The sequence below is a fragment of the Harmonia axyridis genome, chromosome 6, assembly GCF_914767665.1.
Source record: "Harmonia axyridis chromosome 6, icHarAxyr1.1, whole genome shotgun sequence".
Lineage (NCBI taxonomy): Eukaryota > Metazoa > Arthropoda > Insecta > Coleoptera > Coccinellidae > Harmonia > Harmonia axyridis.
Genome location: NC_059506.1, coordinates 30383668 through 30409422, shown reverse-complemented (window position 1 = coordinate 30409422; position 25755 = coordinate 30383668). Strand labels below are relative to the sequence as shown.

Here is a 25755-nt window from a genome sequence, read left to right as displayed (position 1 = left end):
GATTAAATGAAGCACTAATGATTGAATGAACATGAAAATGGTAGAATACTGGATTATATTACAAGCAGTATGTGGTAGCGTCAAGAATCTGAAAAAGTAAAAATGTACAAATGGTGGAAGTAAAGCTTGGAAGAACAGATTGAAATAATTAAAAAGATGCCAGAATTATCTGAAAATTGGACACATATATATGGAAAATACAAGGAATAATAAGAAAGAGTTGAACAAACAATAATAAAGAAAATGTTGAAATTTTATATTTCTTAGCGAATTGACTTTTTGTAAATTCACAATTTTTTTGGAAATAAATGCTGCCTATTCTTTCCATGAGTACGACACACAATGAATATTCCGTCGTTTTTGTATTTCCTTGCATCTTGGCATTTCTTCAACGAAGAAGTCCGTTTTTTGAAAGCCCAGAGCTGAAAATAGTACATATATTAAGTCTATGTAGAGTAAAAGCGATACTTTTCTGGAGGACAATGTTAATTCTTAAGCCTAAACAAGCAAATGTTAAAATAAGAGAATGTCATTTTAATACAAGATACACATTTTTTCTGAAATCGCTATCAGCTTTATAATAAATTAAGGATTTTTTAATAAACAACGATTATTTTCGATTACAATCTTATTGCCTATGAAAGCATTTTCTTGATATTAATGTCATATAATCATAACTTATTTCGGTTTAATATCTACTTATCTCCCAAAAAATTTTGAAATGGGCAGTGATGCTGATGTTCAGATGTGACATTTCATGAATTGTAATCAATTATTCGTAATTGAGAATTTTATTGGTTTATGGATTTCTCAATATTCCCAACGAACAATTTCTTAATACCTATTCCCAACGAACAATCAATTACAATTCATGAAATGTTCAATTTAGTTATCAAAACATCGAATTTTAGTTAGATTTTGCGGTATTTCATCATTCAAATTTTTTCCCCGATATCTCTCAAAGTATTCATTTCAGGTATAGGTTTTCCTAAAGAAACTCCCCTCTTTATAAGTAAAATTGACTGAAACAATCAAAAATATAGGTTCTAATTTGAAAATCTTGAGTTTTGATGAATTTGAGTTATCCAAGTTCATGATCTTCTTATGAACACTCTGTACATTTTTGGTCCAAACAGCAAGTTCTATAATACTACGTATTTGTGGAATCAAAAATTAAAAATGTTTTTTCTAAAAAATATTGCAGAAATGCAAAAAATGCAGAAATATTCGAAAAAATGTCCTCGTCACCACCATTTTTTTCAAAAAAATCCCATTAACACATGAATCGTTGAGTTTATTCCAAGATATTGCATATATTGCTGAAATTGTCATCAAAAAAGCTATTTAATGATGCAATAATATATTGGGTGTGCCATTTAAAATAAGGGAACAGTATTTCCGAGATAACGAGAAGTTGTAGTGATCTGAAAATATTTTAAGGAGAAAGATCATTGTCCCAAACCTCAATATGCGAATTTTCAGCACAAATAAATGAATAGTTTTCCATAAACGTCTAAAAGAGGCCATCGGTGTGAATCAGCCTGTATAAATAATAAAAGTTAGTGGGATATTTTCAAACAAAATAATTTTTTAAACCTCAGTTGGGTATGGCTATAATTTCAAATTCACTCGCATCGAATCATATAGTAAAACCATAAGGAAAAAGATATAGGGGAATGTTTTATTTTTCATTGCAAATATCACAAGTCCCATTCAATAGAGCATCTGAATCTCAATGGATCCAGCAATTAATAGAGTTCATTTTATCACTTCCTTGATAAACAAAACCACACATTTATCGAACAATGGCAAAGCGCAAAAGATCTCTCCTCTCAGTTGCGCTCAAGCTGGCACAGATCAAGAACCTAACAATTCAAAATCGATCTTTTTTCCTAATCCAAATCGATGGAGGTGAATGCATCAAGCATCCAGAGTTACAGTAATGAAACCTCTAATGACTAAATTAACCACTTGTTGATATTTATGTCACAAAACATTCAGTATTGATTTTTCCAATGGACATGCCCAGTGTTTTACTCGCTCTGCCCTAACATGTATCACGTTTTCCATAAAACTCAAATGTTGTAGTGATTATTATCAATAAGAAATGGAGGATTTACTGTTGAATATCGTGAAAGAATCCTCGGGCTCCAAGTTGTCCAACATAAAAATAAGCGCCCAAGAAGCTCACGGTAAGTTATCAATTGATATCCAACACATATTTTGTTGCCTGCTGTTTTGGATCTGTTTTCAAGTTCAAGTTTCTGGATGTAGAATCAAAAACAACTATTTCATTGTATTTTTAAGATCTAGCTTTTTTAAGATGCCCTAAGCTGACTTCTTCGAATGCAAAATCATCCATTTGTTGACTCAGGTAAATTTCAGGTTAATAATAATAATAATAATAATAATAGTGCTTTATTTCAGATCAAATTAAATATGTACATGTACATGAAAAATGAAATGAAATAGTGTCATAAGTCATAACTTGAATAGATTTACTTGATATAATCTGATATACTGTATGGCTCTAAGTTCAACAAATATACAAATAATTTCTTTTTGAAGCATTTAGTGTCTTCGATCCTTTTTATGTTGTCAGGTAGAGAATTATAAAGTTTTAAGCATCTGAACTCTAGCTGTTTTTGAGTTGTTGTGAGATTACATAGTGGGTAATTATAATTATTGTTTCTTGTCATGTGTGTGTGGTCACTTTTGAAATGTTCAAACATACATTTGTTCTTCTGAAGAAATAGTAGGCATTCCTGCGCATATATAGCATACACTGTCAAGATGCCATTCCCCTTGAAGAAACCTCTGCAAGACTGTCGGTATTCCATTTTGTTGAGAATTCGAATCGCTTTTTTCTGCAAGATAAACAATGACGACATATTTCCTGACCCATAAAATATTATGCCAAATCTGATTTTCGATTCAATGGTAGCATGGTAAATAGTCTTCATTACTCTTGCATTTAGGTGTTTAGATAAGGTTAAAAGTGCATAAATGGATGATCCCAACCCTTCACAGAGACTGTCTATGTGTGCGCTCCAGTTAAGTCGATGGTCTATAACAATTCCCAGAAACTTTGCATGCTCAGATACTGCAACTTTGCAGCCATTCAAGATTATATCTCTTGGACTCCCAATAGTAGGATGGAAAAGAATTGAGTTTGTTTTGGCATTGTTCAATATTAAGTTATTCTCTCCAAACCATTTTTCAGTGTACTCCATTACCTGCGATGCCAAGAGCTTAAGGTCTGGCCACAGTGTTTCCACAGCGAGTAAATTCGTGTCATCAGCATAATGCACGCTCATTATCTTTCCATCGAACCAATCAACTTCAATTCCATAGTCATTCAGGTACACCAGGAAGAGGAGTGGACCAGCGATCCCTCCCTGAGCAATACCCAAGATGATATCCCTCAAATCTGATGTAACTTCCATGCCGTTCATACATATTCTCACAAGTTGAGTTCTTCCTTGTAGATATGAAGTGATCCATTGAAGTGCTGTCCCCTCGACTCCACAACACTGGAGCTTTCTGAGCAGAACCTTTGAGTCCAGGCAGTCATATGCCTTGGAGAGATCCAAAAAAAGTCCAAAAGCCAAGTCTCCATCCTCAAAGGCATCAGTAACCTTCTTGACAAACTGATACATAGCTGTCTGAATGGACCGCCCTCTTAGGTATCCATGCTGGCTCTTTTTAAAGAAAGCACTTTCCAGAAGAAACTCCATCAACTGACTGCAGAAGGCCATCTCAAAGATTTTGGAGAATGAGGTTATCACGCTGATAGGTCTGTAATTGCCGTAACAAGCCTCATCCCCTCCTTTATATATTGGGACTATTACTGCCGTTTTAAGACTGTCTGGGAAAACTCCTGTTTTGATAGAATTGTTTATTATGAATTTCAGAGGTTCTATAATTTCATCACAGGTCTGCCTTATTAAACTATTTGATATGCCATCTATTCCGCTACTGTGTTTATTTTTCATCTTCTTAATTATTGATTTGAGTTCTTCAGATGACAGAGCATTCAGTTGAAATTTCCTTTCTGGTTCCTTGTTCTCCTCGTTTTTATTGAACTTATTCTTTATTATGGATTTTGTCAGCTGGGATGCATTGTTCACAAAGAAGTTATTCATATCATTGGCAATTTTTTTCGGGTTTCCCTTCAATGGGAGTTCTCTTGATTTATTTTTATTTTTTAAGGAGTTTATTATTGACCAGGTAGCTTTGTTCTTATTGTCTGCATTATTTATCTTTTCCTCAAGTGCTTTCTGTTTTTGTTGAATTAACGCTGAATCATATTCTTTCTTGACCTGTTTATATTCTTCTTTTAATTCACTGTTCCCTTCTTTTAAAACCAGTAGAATATCCAATCTGTTCTTTATTTCTCTAATTTTTGGATTCGACCTATCCAATCTATTTATTTTCCTATTTCGCAATTTTGTTAATGGGCATGCTTTGTTTAGGTGATCAGTATATAATCGATGGAATTTTCCAAATTGTAGATTTACATCACTGCCATCAGTGTTGTAAATTTGTGACCAGTCTTGATTGATTAGGTATTCCTTCAATTTTTGTATATTTTCTTTAGAAAATATCCGTCTCAGTATGAATTCACATGATGTATCATATCGAAAAGAGATCTTCTGAGCTGTGTGATCAGAAATATGTGTTTTCATTACTTGGGTGTAATATGGAACCTCTATGCTGGTGTATATTCCATCGATGCAAGTTGAGCTGGTTTCAGTAGTTCTTGTGGGCTCAAAGATTGTTTGTTTAATATTGTAAGTGGAAAAGAAGTTCAAAAGCTCAGATTTTCTGCTATTATTTCCCATCATATTAACATTGAAATCTCCAGTAACAATTATATCTATATGATCTCTTGTTAGTCCATCCATTATTGGGCTTAATTTTTCCTTTAATAGTTCTGTATCTCCGTTACTGTAGATAGTAATACAGACAAATGTTGCTTCTTTTAAGTTGTATTCTACGCCTGCACATTCAAATTTGCCCTTCTTTGAGATTTTACATATCTCCTTCCTTTCCTTTGCCTGAATATCATTTCGTACATACATGGCCACTCCTCCATGTTCACCTTCATTTCTACAGAATTTTGCCATTAATTTAAAATTAGGTAGTGCATAATTGAGCAGCTGATCCTCTGATTTCCAGTGTTCGGTTATACACATAATACCAATGTCTTCATTTTCTTTCACAATTTCTTCTAGCTCGTACATTGCATTTCCTATTGATCTCACATTTTGGTGGAACAATGAGAAAATTTCTGTTTTTTTCTTACTATATATCTAAAAGGGCGCGTTGAGAATGACTAATACAAAGTTTTGAATACAATATCGAACTAGATAGGATTTATTTTACTACTTTCAACTGAAAAAATGTATTTTATATGAATTTCCACCATGATATTTGATAGAAGATTCTTGAACAGAATCAACAGCAGCAGGCAATCATATACAGGGTTTTCCAATGAGTGTTTTCTTTTTGAGTAGCCCGCTATCTGGGTAGAAAGAAAAAACTACGTCATTACTAAAGAGGGAACGATAAACGTTTCAATAACATATTGAAATTTTTAAAATTCAGTACAAAAATGATGAAAATTTTGCTGTCACAGTTCACTCAACTAAAGCAGTTTTGGTCGTCGTGAAGCACTTTTTCGGCCGGCAATAGTGAAACAGGTGGAAAATTTTGAGATATTGAAACAAGTTAGTGATGTGAAGAATCGAAACCGTGTGCGTCGCTCAAATAGAACTGAGAATAATGTTGCTGTAGCCTGTAGTCGCCGATATATATTTGAAATCAGGAAAAATTAAGCTTTCAAAAAATGGCACAGAAATCTAGTGTTCCCTTTCGATAAAACATAACTTTGAGTCATACCTTCGTAATTGAAAATCCTGTTGAAAAGACGAGCACGCCACTGGATTCTACGTAAAGAAGTTCCTGAATAATGTTTTAATTTCAGAGCTCCATCATCAGTATTAGCGGAGATATAAATTATTTCCGATATCGCCATTTTTCCTATTTTTGCTCATAACTCGAAAATAAAAGAATACTACCCTTGTTACTTTCTCAGAAAAAGAGAACGAGAATGGGCTATCAGATTTTGATTATCTCCTCTGGTTTAAAAGTTGTAGTGTTAAAACATCGAAATTTGCCCACCCTGTACAATTTTATTTCTGAGCACAAGTTTCAAAGAAAGATTTTTATCATCTATAACTCAAATTGTTGGTCTTCAATGAGCTGTCATTTCTGAAAGCATGCTGAGAATTTTCCATACTAAACCCTTACCGAGATGAGAGGTGTATATGGCAGGGACCACTGAGTTGTCATACTGATGATTCCATCAGTAGTCCCGGGATGAAACACTAAAATCCTCGCCAAACGATAAAAAACATTTTCTACTCCTCATTGAAATTTTCATATTTTGAAATGTATAAAATCCAAAACTATAATGAAAAAATTAATTTGTAGCTAAAAATCAAGTAATCAAAACCAAATCAAACAAAAACATACAATTATGTAATTTGAAATTGATATAATTATGATAAAAGTGAATGCTTTTTAACGAAAAGTGCCTCAATAGTTACGATGTTTTGACTTTTAGGAAATTCTAACAATGAAAATGAATTCATTTGAAATTACGTTTTTCGCTATCAAGAAAAAAAGACATTTGACTATTACATACTTATTGGTAAAACTATTGTTACCAAGGATCTCCTTACCTTTATCATTAAGTTTGAGAAAAAAGGCAACATTTTTTGCTTTGGAGTCATTTAATCTGATAGGAACACCATAATTTACATCTTTTATGCAAAAGATAATAGATCTCCTATCATATAGGATCTTCCACTGAAACAGCTAGCTTCCTATGTATAAAATTAGCACACACAACCCAAACAAAACAAAAATTGAGTTATATGCTATAATATTTTTTCATCCACACAGATTTGCTAGCCTCCCAAAACAACCTCTTGAGAACACCCTCACATGAGTTAAGGACATCTTGTTTTTTACCGCTGAAACTATCTCTAGAAAGTAAGAAGAGTAAACTAGTATCATTTGCTCTAACTGGATTCAACGTAAGTACTATATCAGTTTTAAGATACCATCGAGATCAATGAGAATTTCTCCACAGAAATTGATAAGAGATGAGAGGTTCCAAGCAGGCATTGAGCCAGAAGATGACTCATTGTGGCTACCAGCACAACTTCTATCTGCTACAGCTTCAATGCTCACACATTGTGAAGACACCCAGGTTCACATCATGCGGGTTATGCTCAACATGGCATGTTCAGCTAGTTGGGCTTTAAATGGCAGACTTGTTATGCTCTTGATAAATCGCTGTGGCGATGCCTATGAGACTGGCACACAGCCAGTCAGAGCTGCTGCTCAAGCAGCAGCTAGCCAAACACTAATGGCTTTCTGCACCTTCCTCGGTAAGAACGTTAACAATTAAATACTCTTTAAATTCAAACCCATACCTCCACCAGATGAAGAATGCCAAGAAATTCTCCAACAGCAACAGAAGCACAAAAACTCGGGCAGTAGTGCTGAGATGGTTTACACCAAAACATCAGCAGTAGCCTGTTTTAACGAAGCCATTCCAGTGATGCAATACATCTGCAGCCGCTTAGAGGAGATGAGATTGTATGTTGCTCATTGTTAAATATCTTAAACAGTACCACTTACGTTAACAGTTGCAGGATTCCAAAATCAAACGAGCTCACAGTGTTCCTACTCGAATGTCTACTCACATTGGTGAACACTTTACCACACACTGTGCATTCCAACGTACACTTTTCTACTTTCCTGTGGCAGAGGTTTTGTCCAGCGTTACTTTCGTTTCTTGGCGCACCTGGAGATCCTAGTGGACAGTATTTAACCACCAATCAGTCCAAAATAGTTTACAGGTAAAAGCTCTGATAATAATAACATATCCATTTCAACCCATCGTTTTCAGTATTGGTATCCAAGTAGTACGACTAGTTGGAAGGGAAAGGGCTCTAAGGCCAGTTCTAGAAGCTTTATTCCATAGAATGCTACTGCTACCAAGTCCTCTGAAACGACTGGAGCCTCTTAAGGCAGCTAGAGAACTCTTGAGATCACCTGGAAGACTTGCAGATCTCCTCTTATTGAGTGGACCAATACATCGACACGCTGGTGATGATATGGCAATTATAAGACTGTAGGCAGACTATTTTCAAACATTTTTGAAGCATTAAAATGTGTTATATTTTCAGGATAATGGACTCAATAGAAGAAACTTCACAATGTAACGATCCAAATGTACTTTTAGCTAGTGTTGAATGCGTAGATGCTTTGTTAGGGTCTCTAGAAGCACTGTCTACAGGAGAGGGTCTTGATCAAGAAGGCAGTGAGATAGCAAACACTCGATATACAACATTAGAACAAGCGGATTATACAGGTCCCTTAACGTACCAATCTATGGCTAGACTGCCCAAACCATACAGGTGAGATCTCAGATAGTTCAAAAACAGTTTTTCCCTTCTACATTGTTTGTTCTCCAGAGATGTGGTGGCAAATTTGAAATACCAAAGTGACGATGATAGTAGTGGAATAGAAGGAAACATTCCAGATGTACCAGGTACTGAATCTGACTGTTCTGGTTCTACAGAGGGTCCAGAAGAATATGGCAGCCAGTCAGAAGATAGTATTATGGATGACGAAAGTTTTTTGACGAATCAGCAACTGCAGAAGCTGCACAAACTGCCCAAATCGCTAAATTTGGTACGGTTTTCCTTTATGAATCCATATGGTTTCTGAATATAGGCTTTTTTCAGGGAAGGAGTGTAGTTGAAGACTGTAACAGAGATTTGGAAAGACAGAATGCTAGACAGTTCATGAGAACACTCCAAAACGTGTTGTTGCCAAAACTGTTGACACTTAGATCTTCCATACAGGTTGTAGAATCTCTTTCTGCTTTAAAATAGTTTAACTCAGAGATTGGTATTTTAGATTGATGAGGTCTTACAAGAATTCGCCTCAAAGTGTTGCCAACACAATTCTGCACAAAACTGTGAAGTAACAACGATAATGAATGCCGATGGTATATACCTAGCCACATATTCAGCATTGTTGTTAGATCTTAAACTCATACAAAGCAAACATTTCGATGAGAGCGTCAAAGACGTAAGTTTCGACCAAAATTTTATTATTGCATTATTTAAAAGTATTTTAGGTAGCTGTTCCTATCACTGAAACACAATTCGTTGAAGAAATTCATGGGAGTGGAGTATTAGTGTATGTATCTGCTACTTGGCTGTGCGAGCTTTATCAGAATGTCCTGGCAAAGTCATTGCTGTTAACTGCAGGATTTAATCCTAATGCAAATCCACAACCTGCCATTGTTAATTTACTGACTGGTAGGATTTTTTGGTTAATTTTTTTCTCGGTGATTAACGAATCTACGTTTTAGATATTGGTGGTTTGAGTTCATCGCAGTTTTTGACAGACTGGCAGAAGCTCCAGAAGATCCATGGAACTCCAGAAAGTAGTCCAGAGATAGAAGCTGGAATCAAACTCTCTAGGAGGGTCTTGACATGTTGTTGGAGTTCTGTAGTATCAGTATTAGGTTCACCATTAGTTGAAAAACCACATATAAATGGCGCATCTGCTCTGAGTAGACTTGTTGCTAGAAGAGCTCGACAAAAGCATCGTCAGAGGGTAACTGATGATATAATAACAGCAAGTCTAGAAGGACTTCAGAAGGTAAATTTTGATGACTATTCTCAACAATGTATTCAAAGCCTGTATCTCTAATATAAAGAGAAATTTTTCTCTTGAAACTAGAATCAAAATAAAATAATTTGAAAATAAATGAACATATCTAATTGATAATTCCTCTATATGTATTATTTATTTCAGGCTGCCAACCTGAGCAACACTTTGAAATTACAATCCCGAAGTAGCAGCATACTAGCACATTTGGCAGCATCATCTTGTAAAACACAAGGTGCAAAATTACTAGCATCACATGCCTTATCATTAGATGTGTTGGTGTCTAAAGGTGATATATTAATTGAAACGTGATCTGAAATTCTCATTATCACAAATATTTTGCAGGCTTAGCTTTGGGATCTCACAGTGCAGCTTGTTGGCCCCACATATTCGACGCATGCGTAGCAATAGCCAGCTTAGAACATGCCCTATTCAGTAAAACAGGCTCAACTCAACTACTGATGGTTGCTCAAAACACACAAAACAATATAGTCACATCAACAACCTGCTCTAACGGCTCTGAAAAGTTGAACATGACCTTTAATCCAACTGTTAACGATGATGAGATGTGTATCGATGTATACAGCTTCCTACAGAATAACTCTTACTCTGGCAGCAACACCCGCAAGCAAAATTCTACTTCCATTCCTGAAATAATTGAAAGAAGTGGTGTGCTTAATGGTCCTAATCAAGGGACCCTAAGAGGAGTGCAAGCAGCAAAAGTGTGTTGTGTTCTTTCCCAAAAATGCGACGAACTGTTCCACTCTGCAGCTTTCAGATTGTCACTACCAGGTCTTTGCAGCTTTCTCACCGAGTTGTGCAAAGCATCCCATGCTCAACTGTTCACACATTCTGAAGAAGCTCTTCAAAAGACTAACAAATGGTGGAAAAAAGAGCTCGAAATTCAGAAAAAACCTCCAACTATTCTTCTATTACACAGAGTTGGGGAAGTCACATTGAAATGCATAAGGTCAGGAAGACCTTTGATACATCTTATGAAAGTATGGGCAATTGTTGGTCCCCATTTCATGCAAGCTTCGTGTCATAAAGACAGAGCTGTATCTAAGAAAGCAGTCACTTGCATACACGATGCTGTGACTGCATTGTTCAATGAGCAGTCTGAACTACCCCACTTCCACTTTAATGAAGCTCTTATTAAGCCCTTCGAGAACCTTTTGTGTTTGGAGTTGTGCGATCCTGATGTGCAGGACCAAATAGTTTCTTGTCTGTGCGAATTTGTAGAAGCTAACAGAACGGAGATCTGTTCTGGATGGAGAACTTTATTTGGCACTTTACGTGTTGCTAATGCTAAGAACAACGCTCCAGCCATTTTGGAAGTTTTCCGTATTTTCTTGTCGACTGACAATACTTTAGTGTTTGCCAATGCTGCTTTGGATTATATCCTTTGTCTCTTAGCCCATATAAGGTCAAGCACACCCCCTGATGACCAAGCACCTTCAGAGCCACTAATCAAAATTTCTCCTGTTGAAAAACAGAATATAATGTTTTTGGAGAAAGGGCTGGACTATTCACCTAAAGGTGGTCCTATAGATTTATGTGTGGAGTCACTCAAACTCCTTCAAAACTGCGTATCCATTCTATCGATGATGTACAACATGCCTAAATGTCCTACCTTCAACCTTACACATAGGATGACCATCGACACTGAACCACAACTAGTAGATAGGATAATGCAAAATATGGAATACATGAACATACAACAAGATGATGAACTATCCATCAACGTACCCCATGAAACATTGTCAACTTTGAACGAGATGAAGCTTTGCGAGGAAAACAGAATCACTTTATCCAAAATGGATAGACCTAGTGGAGTGCTAAAGATTTGGTATGTCCTTCTGGAAGGTTTATCCACAGCTGCTACAACTTGCTCGAACACAAACCAAGCTCTCATTGTTGATACGTTATTCACGCTCTTGAGAAACTTGATAATAAATCCTGGTATCAACTTTGGTTTTTACTGTATCAATCATCTTCTCTTACCAATGGTACAAAATTGGTTACGACAAATCATGAAGACCTCTGATAAGACCGGAGAAGTCTGGATGAATTTCAAACATTGCTGTGGTTTAGCAACTGAACTTGTTGTTGATTACATGCACCACTCTATTGAACATAGAGAAAAGGAAATGATAGAAAAGTCACAACAAGATCAATTGTACAACAATCCAGCAGCAAATCTAGCATTCAAGCAACTGCTTATAGTTCTAGTGGAAATTGGTGATCAACCCTATGAAAATTTCGCTAGATTGGGAACATCCTGTATGCGCCACATTATTTTGAGCGCTGGTAAGATCCTAACAGCTCACCAATGGGAAATATTCGTAGTGTACATCCATAGGGCATGCACAATAAGCTTGTACCCCTTACAACAGCTCATCAATGCTTTCAAAGAGAACTCCGACAGCTTCTACGGTGATCTATCTGTGGTGAAAGTAGCTGCAAGAAAAGATTCATCTGTTGAAGAAAATAAAAGAATATACGAGCTAGCTAGGCAAATATTTCTCATGCAATCCCAAAGACCCAACTGTAACAAATGTATTGGAAAGTTATGCGATTGTGATATCCCCAATGGCATCGTTATAGATTCAAGAAGTTATGTATTCTTGTTGTACTCTCTTGATCCAACTGCTATCCTGAACTCTGACCTGTATGCCACTAGAGTACCATTTAGAAGACTTGTGGTCGGTATTTTAGCTCATGAAATGTTGATACAAACTATTTCTAGTGCTTTATTACAAAACTTGAATCATATCACCCCAATTCTTAATATTCTCCAAATAAATACTTGCAGTCTTAGAGGGATATTGACAAATGTTAATGCAAAGCATGTCGACATCATGCTTAAATGCCTTGAAATATCCAACGTAAGAGCTAAGCAGTTCGACCAGCGACCTGGATTGAAGTTTTTAACACAAAAGGTGGGAAATTTGAACAAAGCAGCTAACTTATACAACCAAGCTAACACATCTGAAGTTGTGCAAATTATTGTGTTGATTGAGCTTTGCCTTGATGGCATCAAGAAATACAACATTAACCCTAAGGATCTCAAGGGAATTTTGGCGCAGGATCGAAAGATAAATCCTTCGACGGATCTAGAATACGTTCAACAGTTTCTTATAAAGCTTCAGAGTAAATGGGAAGCTTTATGTGAGTCCTACGTTAAGTTAACCGAAGATTTTGGCAGGAAAATTGAGAGTGAGAAAGTCGAGCCTGATCATAAGGAGAATATTCCGAAAGATATCATCAAACCCAATCCGTTGAAATTAGAAGATTTCAAAAAAGACGATGATTATTTAAGCACAGATTCTGAAAGTTATTTGGAAAGAGATGCAATAGGGAACGATTACATAGAGAACGATTCAGTTTTTGAAATCCAAGTGAATAGGTCAGAATCACCTGAGGACAAACCTAAGCAAAGTGAAACTTGTGCTTCGACAGATGATGAGACCAACGAACTGGCAGCTAAATACACCAAGCAAATTTATGAAAAATATAAAGTAGAACTGAGTTCTATCAAATATGATACAAACACCATTCTGCAAATGAGAAAATCTGCGTTGTCCGATGACAATATCGTTGCTGGTATCTACCCAAAGAATGACGAAAGGTCAAAATCTGAAAGTTATGATATCTGCTCTCATAGTGATAATAACTCGGAAGAAGAAACCAAGAAACCGATAAGAAGTGCCACTATTACTTCGAGGGTAAATCCGTTTTCGGTTTCTACGTATATTCCACCACCTCAACCTATATTACCAGAAATCCAACACCAAAGATCTATCAGCATATTTAAGGTGAGAATCTTAAAACTTGAGAGTATTATATCAGTTTTTCAGAAGAAAATGAACTCTTGATAGGCTATAGACCAAAGTATTGTTCAGCATTAGGAAGCCCATGGCCTACCGCGAGCTCTTTTTTTATGAATCACCCTTCTTAGCAGATGTGCCAACTAATCAACAACAAAAATTTACACACACTTCCAATGTTTTTTTTTAATAGATTATATTATATGTATTCTTCATTATTTCAGGATGTTGAAGACTACAAAACGGCAAGAATAGAAACTATGGAAGCATGTTTGGAGCTTCTGGGTAGTCTGTCTTCTGATAGGTTAGGACCCTTGGCTTCAGTTCTGAAAGATGGAGCTATAATGCTAGTGAGATCTCAAGATGACAAAATCAAATTGTCTGCTGAGAATTTGTTACAGAGAATGAATATTTCTTACATTGATTATGACAATTTCTAATTTATGATACATTTCTATTGTACGTATTTTATAACATATGATACATGAATGTTATTCAACTACTCTAAATAGCTTATATTCCAGTTCAAATAATGCAAAGTTACAAGTGAAGACGAATTATGAAATTGATTTTACTAAGCAATATTATAAATTATTTTACGGTTGTACCAAACTGGGTTATTCATCGAAAGATCTTTCCTGAAAATTCGATTTTAACTCAATCTAACGTACCCCAAGAATATTCACAGAATGTTAGAAAATCTGTAGATTACAGAATTATATTTCTCGCTCGTGTGTTTGCAGCACTCGCCTTTCAGGCTCGTTCTACAAACTTCCACACTTGCGAGAAAAGTTGGACTTTCCCTACTTGTTGCACAATATACTATTCCTTGAATTTAACCAGCAAAATTGTCTACAGAAAAAATCTATTAATCTTATACAAAATAAATATCACCTTGAATAACGGAAATGTTCCATATTTTGATTTATAGATATATATTGGATTTTGATTGTTGTGAAACTTTGAAAAGAACCCAGATTCCAACTATGCTTTACTACAAAGTCCTTAGTTTTTTGTAGTTTCGAGGATAAAAAACTTTTTATCCGATATAGTTTATATTTTTATATTTCAAGTAGTTCTAGTTGATAATTTGGTACGACGATATATTGAAATTGAAACAAGGTGAAAATAATTGCTGAAAATATTTATTTGGAATTAATAATAAGTAATACAATGTTTGTAACAAATATTCTAACCTCAATAAAATCTTTGTTTTTATTTTGACTTTCATTTTTTCAGTTGATGGAGTAACAACTACAGTACTTGAAACAATGCAAATGAGTATTTACATTAAGGAACTAATATTTCGTTTGCATATATCTTATTATGAAATCCATAAAAAATTACTTCGCTTAACTGCTATTTTCCCTGCACAGACAATATAATAATAGCTGGACTCGTATTTTGTCAGCATTTGAAGAAATAAAATTGTTTCAATTTGTTGAAATCTCTCAATACATTACAGGGTAGCCAATAAAAAATCAAAAAAGAAGTATTTAGGAGTAAAAAATTTATTAGGAATATTTCAATGAGTCTCTTCAATAAGTGAGCTATTTCAATCAATCTATCATAACCTTAATTCTTTATGCCAGATTTTCAGTTGGCCAGCCTGTAAATCATTCTCTTTCCAAAATGTTTACACTATATACAGATTGGAGGAATTTTAACAGTCTTAAATAAATAATTATCATCAGATAGACAATTATACTTTGTTGAATTAAATAGTAAATACAAAAATTTGTTGATTTATTCTTTTTGTATAAGTAATTCATCATTCAGGCATCTTTTTTTTTTTTCGCGGTGGCGATTTAGTTTTTTCAGTACCAGAATCATTATCCGAACTATTGCAATGTCCACTTTTCTTATCTTCACTAAAACTTTTACTTTCACTTCTACTTTTCCTCCTTTTCTTCTCCTTGAGAAAATCACAGACTTGAATATATCTCTGCTCCCATAGAAGGGTCTGTCTTTGCTCGATGTCAGGATGTTTTGCTATGAAATCGAAATCTGTGTCCAAGTTCAGTTCCCAACCTTTATTGTGCCTAAGCGAGGAAACACCTTTGAAAATTTCCTTAACTTCTTCAGCTGGAACCTTCACTATTGATGCCACCTTCTTACGTTCAACAAATTGATTTTTGGTAAAAAGATAGAGCTGAAAATCGTACTTGGTTTTAAAGAAACGTAAAGCATAAATTGATTGTCCTAACTGGACTTTTGATGGCCAGATAATGTTACTACAAGGTGCTCAAGAGTGGTCAGAAACCAAAACAGATAAGTGTTTGTAAAACGATTTTTAATGATAAAGTAACATAACCTATTGAGCAGAAATGACATGAGAAATATCAAAAAATAATACAGTGTTGCCATTTCAAATTTTCTCAGTAAACATCGAAAAAGTATCGTTTAACAAAAAAATGTCATCACAATTACCGATAAACAATTCTAAATAAACTCTAAAAAAACATTTTAGTAGAAATTATTACTTACCAGATAATCCCTAGCTCTACACATGTTTTCGGAAGGAACACCACAAATAGGAGACATAGTTTCAGGCGGATATAACACCTCTGACTTTACCACCCAATTACCTCTAACCAATACAGCAACCTTAGGAAGCGTCTTCAAAAGACTATCATTTGTTAGGCCTGACGAACCAGCTAACAGCATCAAAATCTGTTGAAACTGGACTATTTGAGCTGAAAAGCAGAGGGTTATTGATATTTGGAAAGGAATTTATTGTGCATAAATTTACAAATCGAAACTTAGTTGAAAACCATCAAATTTCAAGCAATACAATTTCTTATAGTATCGTTTTCAGAAATCTGGATATTACCGAAATCTGTTCATTTGAAATAATTTTAATACTTACAACCCTTCAGCAACAGTCTGCATTGCTCTAAGAGAGGCAAAGCTCTGAGCGCATTGAGAGATATTAAATGCGAAGGAAGAGAAGGTTCATTGATTGATTGCTCCTCATCTTTTGGTACAATCTGTTTTAAATATTCTATTTCTGTTAAGTTATTGGCTTGATCAGTCTCATGCATATATTCAGTGAATAATTTCTGTTTTTGATTCTGCAAAAAAACTAATTTCAAAAAGATAATCCACAGGGTTACATTTTTTGTTCTGTTGTCATAGTTGTGATACATTTGAACCTACCTTACTAATTGTATTTTCTGGTTTAACCAAATCACATTCGATCCATTTTTCACTAGCACTTTTAGCAGTATGATTTTTAGAACTTATCATTTGTTTTTGATTTGACCGAGGAGTTTGTTTGAACTTAACTGTAACTTGTCGTGCACTACTAGGTCCTGCTTCATCGTCTGAGCTAGCAGTTTTCTTATTATTTTTATCTTGTTTTTTTTCAGGCTGTTGATAATCAACATCTAATTTAAATACATCTGAAAACACATCATATCAATATTCTACACTTTCACTGATGAAACTAGGAAAATGAAAACATTGGCATGCTTCTATAAAAAATATACTATGATGTACTCACTTTTAACTGTAGTAAGATGGAATTCTTTACCATTGAAGGCACCAACAGTAACATATTCTGGTTCACTTACACTTTTGCGTGAACTTATTGACACATACTCCTCTGTATCATCCTCTCCAAATTTTGTTCTTGATCCATTGAAACTGGAACCAGATGTATCCATGCCAACTTTAAAATTCAACTCTTCATTTTCAGGCTTGAAGTTCACCTTATTAACTTCACCTCTCAAACTAGCAGTAATATCACATTTGTATTGAAACAAGTAGAGGTTGTCTTCTAGATTTGTCGAATGATATACTGGGAACTGAAACACATAAACATGTTAAAATAAAATTGATTACAAGTAAATGTGAGAAATACCTCTGAAACGACAGGATCATCATCGCTGTCACAGTTGCCTGACTTGTGAAGCTCCATTTTATCTGTTAGAATTTTTTACGGTCTTTCATTTAATTATTTTCATTTATTCAATTTTGAATTTGGCACGTTCCTAGGTTTACAACTCCATAATACACTTGGGCAATAATTCCACATTCTAGTCTAGGTTAGCACACAGATAACAGAGCACAGATAACAGAGTGACAGATAAAAAAAAACTTATTTATTTTTTGGAACCATAAAGTATTTGATTTTTCGATATGAATTCATGCAGGTTTCCGAAATACAATTTAATATTATTATTGTTAAATTACAAAAAAATCAATAATTTCAAAATATAAAATTTTGTAATTCTTGACAAACTTTTGTCTGTCATGTCTCTATTCTATTGACATTTTAAAACAAAATCAGCTGTTTATGATATTTCATTAATCATCAGTTAACAGGAAAATATACCACCAGTTTACGTGACTTTGAGATTATTGCGGAAAACATTTTTAAAAGAAAAGAATTCCAATGATAAACATGGTTGGTTACGGCCAATTTGGAAAAATGCTTGGTAAAATGATACTGAAATATTTATTTATAAGCAAATAAATATTTATGTTTTTCCAGACAAAGCAACCAGTCAGTTATTGATGGAACCTGATTTATCCACTACAATGAGTATTTGTGATATGATTAGGCAGGGAGATGTACCGTAGGTACCAATCAATTTTTATAGCCTATTTGTGTAAACAAATATCAACTTTCAGGCCCAAAGTTGCATTCACTTCCTTGAAGAAAAAGTTAGCTACCACTAACCCTCACACTATTCTCCATTCTCTTATGGTTTTAGAAAGCATTATCAAGAACTGTAAGTTAGCCTTATGATTCCGTACTATGAAAGTAAATTGTTGAATTGTAGGCCCCACTGTACATGAAGAATTGGCTTCAAAATCTTTTCTTGACACTTTACACGATTTAGTCAAAACCACATCTCATAGCAATATCCGTAACAAGATTTTGGAATTAATGCAGGCATGGTCGCATGTTTTTAAAAATAATCCCAAATTTGAAGCTCTGCAAGTATGTTGGTAGCATTGATATTAATGATTATTGATTCATTTTAATCTAATTTATCTTATAATAGGATATAGTTAACCAAATGAAAGCTGAAGGATTCAAATTTCCTGCTCTACGTGAAAGTGAAGCCATGTTTTCTGCTACAAATGCCCCAACATGGGTAGATGGTGAAGCTTGTCATAGGTGTAGAGTGCAATTCAGCCTAATAACTCGTAAGCACCATTGCAGAGCATGTGGGCAAGTTTTTTGTGGAACTTGTACTAGAAATTCTACTACTTTACCCAAGTTTGGTATCGAAAAAGAGGTAAACAATATTATATAATTATCTTCATCAATATTTTATTCTAATCATATTCCTCTCCTATCAATTTTTCTCACAATTTTTTGTTATTCATTTATAATTTTAGTAAATGGCTTTTTAGGTGAGGGTATGTGATTCCTGTTTTGCAGAAGCTTCAAAAGCCTCATCTGCAAAAAGTTCCAGTAAAACTGAAGAACTTCCATTTGAATATTTGAAGAGTAGCTTATATCAACAGAAACAGGTATTCTAAACAGTTTTAAATTGTGCTTAAAATTTACCTCTGAGTTCAGTTCTCTTGAGAGTCATTATCTTATCAATGTGAGCAATCATGTTATCATTAAACTAATTTCAGTTTAAATGAATTGAGTTTCATATTTTCCATTATTATTGAGAGTTCATTCCTATTGTTGTACACAATGTTTCGAAAGTCCAAAAAAAGTGTTTTCAGATACAAGGTTGAAGTCTATTTTAATTTTAATCAAATGTTGACATCTGTCCCAAAATTCGAAGAACAAATCTCAAAATTTTTCTAATTTATATTGTTTATGAATCATGTGATAACTTATGTGGAAAAAATTTCAGCAACCAACCAAAAAAACCGATGATGAACTTCAGGAAGAAGAAGATCTACAGATGGCCATCGCTCTCAGTCAGTCTGAGGCAGAAAACAAGGAGAAAGAACGTGAGAGAGCTGCTAGAATGAAGTCTTCTTCGTCACCAACCTACACTTTCAAAGCAAGTATGTGTTGAGTTGAACTAAGATAGTTTTCTCGCTCTTGTATCAGTGGAATGGGGGGGGGGAAAAGTTCAAGGTCAAAATCAATTCTGTTCATAGAACTTCACATTGATTGTGTTCTGCATTATATCGGTGGTGTAAACATCGGAAAGACAGGTTTATTAGCCCATTGTGAATCAACTAAATGCTTATAATTTTTCACCTGAGCCAAATCTGACCCATCTGAACCATTTAAACTAAATTAAAACATAATTCGCCAGAGATTATCATATTCTTTTTTTTAGCTTCAGAACCTCGCCCAGCTGAAACAGTACAACCCGAAGAAGAAGCTCTGAACCCGGAATTGGCCAAATACCTGAATCGTTCCTATTGGGAATCTCGTACACCAGCGAACTCTTCAGATAACCTCAGGCCAACCAGTCCCTCAGCTCCTTCAGTTACCACTATTCCTCTACAGAATCACGAGCAGAAATACAAGGCCAAAGAGAACGGATTGATCAACAGTGAATTGGAAGATTTCATAAATACCTTGAGATCGCAAGTAGAAATATTCATCAACAGAATGAAGAGTAACTCTAGTAGAGGTATGTAAAATTGCTTCAATCCCTGCAAAATACCTTATTCTCGAATGTCATTCAGGACGATCTATCGCAAACGACACCAGCGTTCAGACTCTGTTCATGAATATAACGACGATGCACTCCACACTTCTCGAATACATCAAGGAACACGATGACAACCGTCTTCATTTCGAAAGACTCCAAGACAAACTTAACCAGGTCAAAGACGCGAGAGCTGCTCTGGATGCTCTTCGTGAGGAACACAGGGAGAAACTAAGGAGAGAGGCTGAGGAAGCGGAAAGGTTGAGACAGATTCAAATGGCTCAGAAGTTGGAAATTATGCGGAAGAAGAAACAGGAGTATCTGCAATACCAGAGGCAGCTGGTTCTTCAAAGGGTCCAAGAACAAGAGAGGGAGATGCAGATGAGACAGGAACAGCAGAAACAGGTATTCATGGGTGGTCAGCAATTTCCGATGGGGTATATGGTGCCACAGTACCCTCCAAATAGCGCGCCACCTATTGGGACGTATCATCAGTATGGACCTCCTCCACATATGGGACAAGGTATGATGTCAGGACCACCACAGAGTGCACCTCCTCAGATGGGACATATGGGTGGACCGACACAAGGTGAAGTAAATTACTACTGTTCAAAATTAGTTTTCTTTTTGTCTTGAAATTTCAATAGGCTATTCCCGAGAATTTCAGAGCGGTTACAAGCGGTTTTCAACATTTCAGGAAACCGGCCTCGTACATACGGACTACTTGACACTTGTCACTGATCAACAAAATTTTGCCTTGACAGAAGTTTGTAGGTTATTAATGGTTAATATCTTGTCATTTGCAAACAACTAGCAGTTTTTGATTCCTCTGAAGTGTATTTACTTTACAATTAGAATAATAAAGTCTTTGAGTGTCAGATGTCATGAGAAATGTTCATAACCAATAATATTAAAATGACAAGACGAGTGGGCGTGGTTAGAATAAAAGTGCGGTTGCTCTAGTGACAGATAGCTCACCGACGATTGACCAATTGAAAATAGTTACTTTTATATGCTCAATTATAATCCATGAATAACTTGAGGGGATTCGAAAAATGTTTTACATACATAGTCGACTGATTAAAATTGAAAGAATAGATTTCCCTCAAGGTAGAAGATACAAGGTTAAAAATGTATTTAAGCTTCATCCTGAAGATTTCTTATATTTTTGTTTACAAAGGTGGTGTAGGTCACCCTCAAATGCAGATGCCACCAAATTACCCCATGAGAAATGTTCATAACCAATAATATTAAAATTAAAATGACAAGACGTGTGGGCGTGGTTAGAATAAAAGTGCGGTTGCTCTAGTGACAGATAGCTCACCGACGATTGACCAATTGAAAATAGTTACTTTTATATGCTCAATTATAATCCATGAATAACTTGAGAGGATTCGAAAAATGTTTTACATACATAGTCGACTGATTAAAATTGAAAGAATAGATTTCCCTCAAGGTAGAAGATAAAAGGTTAAAAATGTATTTAAGCTTCATCCTGAAGATTTCTTATATTTTTGTTTACAAAGGTGGTGTAGGTCACCCTCAAATGCAGATGCCACCAAATTACCCCATACCTGGACAAAGCAACCAACCGCCAAACCCTAATGTTCAAGGACCTCCAATCCACAATCAAGAACCAGGACCACAACAGTTGCCTCCTCAAATGCCACAACAGATGGGAATGGCATACCCTCCTCAACAAATTGTAAACACAGCACCCATCATGTCTATTGGCCAACCTCCTAATCAAAGTTCTAGCCAAGGTAATGATCGACTGCTTATTTTACTGCAAAATGTTAATAAATCGGTTGATATTTTCAGTCATGATGGTACCTAGACCTGGTATGGCACCTCAACAATTCCCTCAACAACCAGGGGCACCCCCAGCTAGTCCACAAGTACCACAACAAACTCCAGCTCAACCGCCGCAAAAGGAAGAAACTCAGACGGCTGAGTTGATAAGTTTTGATTAATGCAATAAATCATAATATATAGGTTATGTCAGTTTATGAATAAACATAAACAATGTGAAGTTCTTTCTATATAGCACAGAAAATTTTATTTTATCTTATTAATAAACTATCCTCCATGCAATAGTTTATATATTCATATATATTTTTTCATAATGATATCTTTATTGCTTGCAATGTTTTGTTGAAGTTGAATAAATAAATTGAACTCGAATTACGTGTTTTTATTTTAAGGAATACTTCTTGATATCACACAATGAGGTTTTCTTGGCATTTTTGAGAAATCGTGTCTTATTCTAATCCATCTGGACTTACAGCCATATAAACAAAAACTCCACCACCTGGTATTTGCTTGGCTGAAATGTAAGCTCTACCATCTGGCGATTTGTGGTGCAGAACTGGCTGAATTCGGCCAGTCCTAGGTAGGAAAGGAATCTGAAAAGTTTTCATATCATAATATCGATTACAAACATTGAATTAAATGCTACGAATATATCGATTCAAAATTGAGAGCAAAATATTTTGGGGAACGTCTCAGAGGGTTTATACTCTGTTTGGTACTATAAGACATAAAGTTTTTTAATGATTTTACCTGGTGTCCAATCATGGCTCCCAAAGCTTCAGGTAGTGAACAGAGTCCAATATGACTGTCTGGGGGTGATGAGCCGAAGGGTCCATGGATTAAACGGTTTCTCACCTGGATTCTTAATAATTGTGCATATTCGTTTCTTACTTTAGCTGTTTCTAAATTATCATCAGGTAAGGAAATTAATTTTCTCACCCATTCTGCGCATCTTACGCGGTCTGTAAAGAGGAATGCTTAATTGGGGTACTTGCTGAATATCGTTTATATTTTACCGAAAGGACTATCTAGAGAATGTGCGTGGGAAGCTATGTCTCGGAGGGCATTTTTGAATTCTGCGTTTTCACGTCCACTCATTGCGTTCAATCGCACTGGAAATTTTCGTTCGTCTTAAATTTTTGACATAATTGAATCAGGATAATTGTCAGTTATTACGAATGAATATCGCAATAGTAGCTATAGATATTTTAAATATTCGCAATATATTGAACTTGCGCTACTGATTAACTTCAATATAAAGAGGAATTATTTATTGGGAAAGTAATTACAGTGCTCAAAATTTGAAATTTTCAATTCACAATCTGAAGCAGGTAGTGTCATCTATCCTAAACTATCTGAAGCTGTCGGGTTCTATGCAAATGGAATATTTATTTTATGTTGTCAAATATAACCTCAACATATCGTTATAAATATTTATTTTATGTATTTTTTCCACGATGAAAGTGCTCGAATTTTTTAGTGGTATAGGTGGAATGCATTTCGCACTTAAAGGTAATATCTATACTCCACAAGATTTTGTTTTAAATAATAGATTTTCAGGATGTGAATTCAATAGTGACGTCATTTTAGCAGCAGATATAAACCCTGTGGCTAATGAAATATACAAACATAACTTTCCCAATGTCAAGCTCTTGAATCGTAACATACAATCTTTAACACCAGATTTTCTGCGTAAACTTGGTGCCGATACAATACTAATGTCTCCACCATGTCAGCCATTTACAAGAAATGGACTGAAAGGTGATATGAACGATCCTCGAACACAGGCTTTGATTCATATTATTAACATCTTACCTCATTTGAACATCTCTAGAATTCTCATTGAAAATGTGAAAGGTTTTGAAACTTCTCATATGAGAGATTTAGTGATTCAAAGTCTTGATAATTGTGGGTTCAGCTATCAAGAATTTCTATTGAGTCCGCCACAAATTGGGATACCTAACTCAAGGCTTCGATATTATTGCTTGGCCAAAAAAACACCATTCCATTTCCAAACTGGACCATTAGTAAGTTTCTTGCCCCATAAACTATTTTATTTTTGAACCTGATTTTTACAGATGCACGACTTACCAAATCAAATAAGCAGTTCTCTAAAATTTCAAATAAAAGATATTTTGGAGGCTGGAGAACACAACAAGTATTATCTTCCTATGAATATTTTAAAAAAATATTGGAAAGTTTTAGATATATGTTATAAAGATTCGCTAAGATCTTGTTGTTTCACTAAAGCTTATGGTAGGTATACTGAAGGAACAGGTAGTGTATTTAGCCAGATTTCCAGGAAAGAAAGTGAAAAAATTCTTAAAGAATTACGTGAACCAAATATTGAGGAGATAACACAGGAAGAACTGTTAGCATCATTAAAAATAAGGTATTTCACTCCTTTAGAAGTCGGTAGGTTACAATGTTTTCCTACAAGTTTTAAATTCCCTGAAAAAATTACAGATAGACAAAAATATATGGTACTAGGAAATAGTATTAATGTTGAAGTAGTTTCTAATTTAATAAAACTATTGCTTTGACATTCAAAATCTTTATTTTTATTCCTGGTTTTATCTGAACTATTTTTATTTACAATTATGGTATAATATAGAAATTATTATATTGCCATTTTTTCATGATTAATTGGATATGGACATTTTTCTGTACGCGTTTTAAGTTCAAATATTTCTACCTTCCATTAGAAATAAATGGATTGTTAAACAATAATCCATTGTCCAATCTATATGCACTTGAAATTATATAAAATTTTCTAGATTTCAAGGTTATTCTTTGTGATTATATTTATACCCTCAAAGCAATAAAATACATAGATACCCAGCCTACATTAGAGTACAAAATGTTGTGAAGTAAAATATGAGCCATCTTTCTTGTTAGTGAGTATTTTAGGCTCCCATGTATTTTATTACTTTGAGTTTTTACCATTTATGTTCCTGCATAAATTCAGTTTAAGGATATAGAAATGTCTAGTTCTCTACAGCAGATGGATATTTTTAAAGTGTATCAAATTCAGGTGGAATTGAAATCTTATTGCTGGCAGCAAATTTCTTTAATGCCTCAAATCTACTGGCAATATTGATCATTTCATCCTTCATAGTAACTACTTCCTCTTGTGTCCCCTCCAAATCTCTCCATTCATGAGTTTTCTCCGTTTCTAACTCATCTTTTTGTTCAATTCGTTTGATTCTGCAAGATGCTGCATAGCCTCTGTTTTTCAAAGTCCTTCTCCTTTGTTTCATACGAACTATGTCATCCCTCGACAAACCCCTCATTTTGAGTTGCCTATTGAGATCTCTGACAGAAATCGTTACCAATTCCTCATCTGATATGTCCAGAACTGGTCCGGGAGATAGTGGAGGCTGTGAAGTTATCACATTTCTTAATCTGATAGTACAATCCCATTTCTTCAACCAGTTTTTAATAATCTATGATTTCTACTTACGAGAGGTTTTCTTTCCCCCTTTCTCTGGTCCGAAGGCATTTTTTAGTTAACGATTATCTACTAGGATGAAATGAAACGCAATAAGCGTGGTTTTTATCGGCGATCCTGCACAATTTTTGCAAGTCATCCTAATCCTTTCCATTGTCCTTTGTTTCTCTTTCAATCGATCATAATTGACAGACGTATGACGGTTCATATGAACTACTTATCTATGATATGAACTACTAAAATATTTATGTCAGTTGACTTTTGTGCAACCGAAATCTTGAGATTGTTTTTATTTACCTCAAAAGCATGT

At 34.9% G+C, this 25755-nt stretch overlaps 6 protein-coding genes across 7 annotated transcripts; 3 read left to right on the top strand and 3 right to left on the bottom strand.

Annotated features, from left to right (window-relative positions):
- The first annotated feature begins 1784 nt into the window (after positions 1 to 1784).
- Positions 1785 to 14813, top strand: LOC123681711 (brefeldin A-inhibited guanine nucleotide-exchange protein 3). Of its 2 annotated transcripts, none has more exons than XM_045619962.1 (15): positions 1785 to 2192; positions 6973 to 7106; positions 7163 to 7463; positions 7518 to 7674; positions 7731 to 7937; positions 7988 to 8212; positions 8268 to 8498; positions 8556 to 8775; positions 8829 to 8948; positions 9004 to 9177; positions 9227 to 9410; positions 9464 to 9756; positions 9913 to 10054; positions 10111 to 13583; positions 13820 to 14813. In XM_045619962.1, the coding sequence occupies exons 1-15, from the start codon at positions 2108 to 2110 to the stop codon at positions 14033 to 14035; spliced, it is 6162 nt and encodes a 2053-aa protein (XP_045475918.1). In that variant the 5' UTR covers positions 1785 to 2107; the 3' UTR covers positions 14036 to 14813. The 2 variants fall into 2 exon arrangements, with proteins under 2 accessions (XP_045475918.1, XP_045475917.1); XM_045619961.1 differs by having other exon boundaries at positions 7725 to 7937.
- Positions 14725 to 17663, bottom strand: LOC123681714 (DNA-directed RNA polymerase III subunit RPC5). Its single transcript, XM_045619964.1, has 6 exons — positions 17461 to 17663; positions 17101 to 17404; positions 16755 to 16999; positions 16465 to 16669; positions 16083 to 16291; positions 14725 to 15747 (listed from the first exon to the last, which is right to left on the bottom strand). Exons 1-6 carry the CDS (start codon positions 17515 to 17517, stop codon positions 15367 to 15369), a joined length of 1401 nt encoding a protein of 466 aa, XP_045475920.1. The 5' UTR covers positions 17518 to 17663; the 3' UTR covers positions 14725 to 15366.
- Positions 17664 to 17874: 211 nt separating this feature from the next.
- On the top strand, positions 17875 to 22366 carry LOC123681713 (hepatocyte growth factor-regulated tyrosine kinase substrate). The gene is made up of 11 exons (XM_045619963.1): positions 17875 to 18037; positions 18094 to 18178; positions 18234 to 18334; positions 18386 to 18546; positions 18611 to 18847; positions 18966 to 19085; positions 19427 to 19583; positions 19865 to 20164; positions 20220 to 20771; positions 21709 to 21945; positions 22004 to 22366. The coding sequence occupies exons 1-11, from the start codon at positions 17995 to 17997 to the stop codon at positions 22153 to 22155; spliced, it is 2145 nt and encodes a 714-aa protein (XP_045475919.1). The 5' UTR covers positions 17875 to 17994; the 3' UTR covers positions 22156 to 22366.
- LOC123681717 lies at positions 22362 to 23235 on the bottom strand. The gene is made up of 3 exons (XM_045619969.1): positions 23011 to 23235; positions 22745 to 22956; positions 22362 to 22587 (listed from the first exon to the last, which is right to left on the bottom strand). The coding sequence occupies exons 1-3, from the start codon at positions 23090 to 23092 to the stop codon at positions 22444 to 22446; spliced, it is 438 nt and encodes a 145-aa protein (XP_045475925.1). The 5' UTR covers positions 23093 to 23235; the 3' UTR covers positions 22362 to 22443.
- A 73-nt stretch (positions 23236 to 23308) lies between these two features.
- On the top strand, positions 23309 to 24898 carry LOC123681715 (tRNA (cytosine(38)-C(5))-methyltransferase). Its single transcript, XM_045619965.1, has 3 exons — positions 23309 to 23506; positions 23555 to 24021; positions 24073 to 24898. Exons 1-3 carry the CDS (start codon positions 23452 to 23454, stop codon positions 24535 to 24537), a joined length of 987 nt encoding a protein of 328 aa, XP_045475921.1. The 5' UTR covers positions 23309 to 23451; the 3' UTR covers positions 24538 to 24898.
- LOC123681718 (transcription factor MafG) lies at positions 24593 to 25618 on the bottom strand. Its single transcript, XM_045619970.1, has 2 exons — positions 25458 to 25618; positions 24593 to 25374 (listed from the first exon to the last, which is right to left on the bottom strand). Exons 1-2 carry the CDS (start codon positions 25494 to 25496, stop codon positions 25009 to 25011), a joined length of 405 nt encoding a protein of 134 aa, XP_045475926.1. The 5' UTR covers positions 25497 to 25618; the 3' UTR covers positions 24593 to 25008.
- Positions 25619 to 25755: the final 137 nt, after the last annotated feature.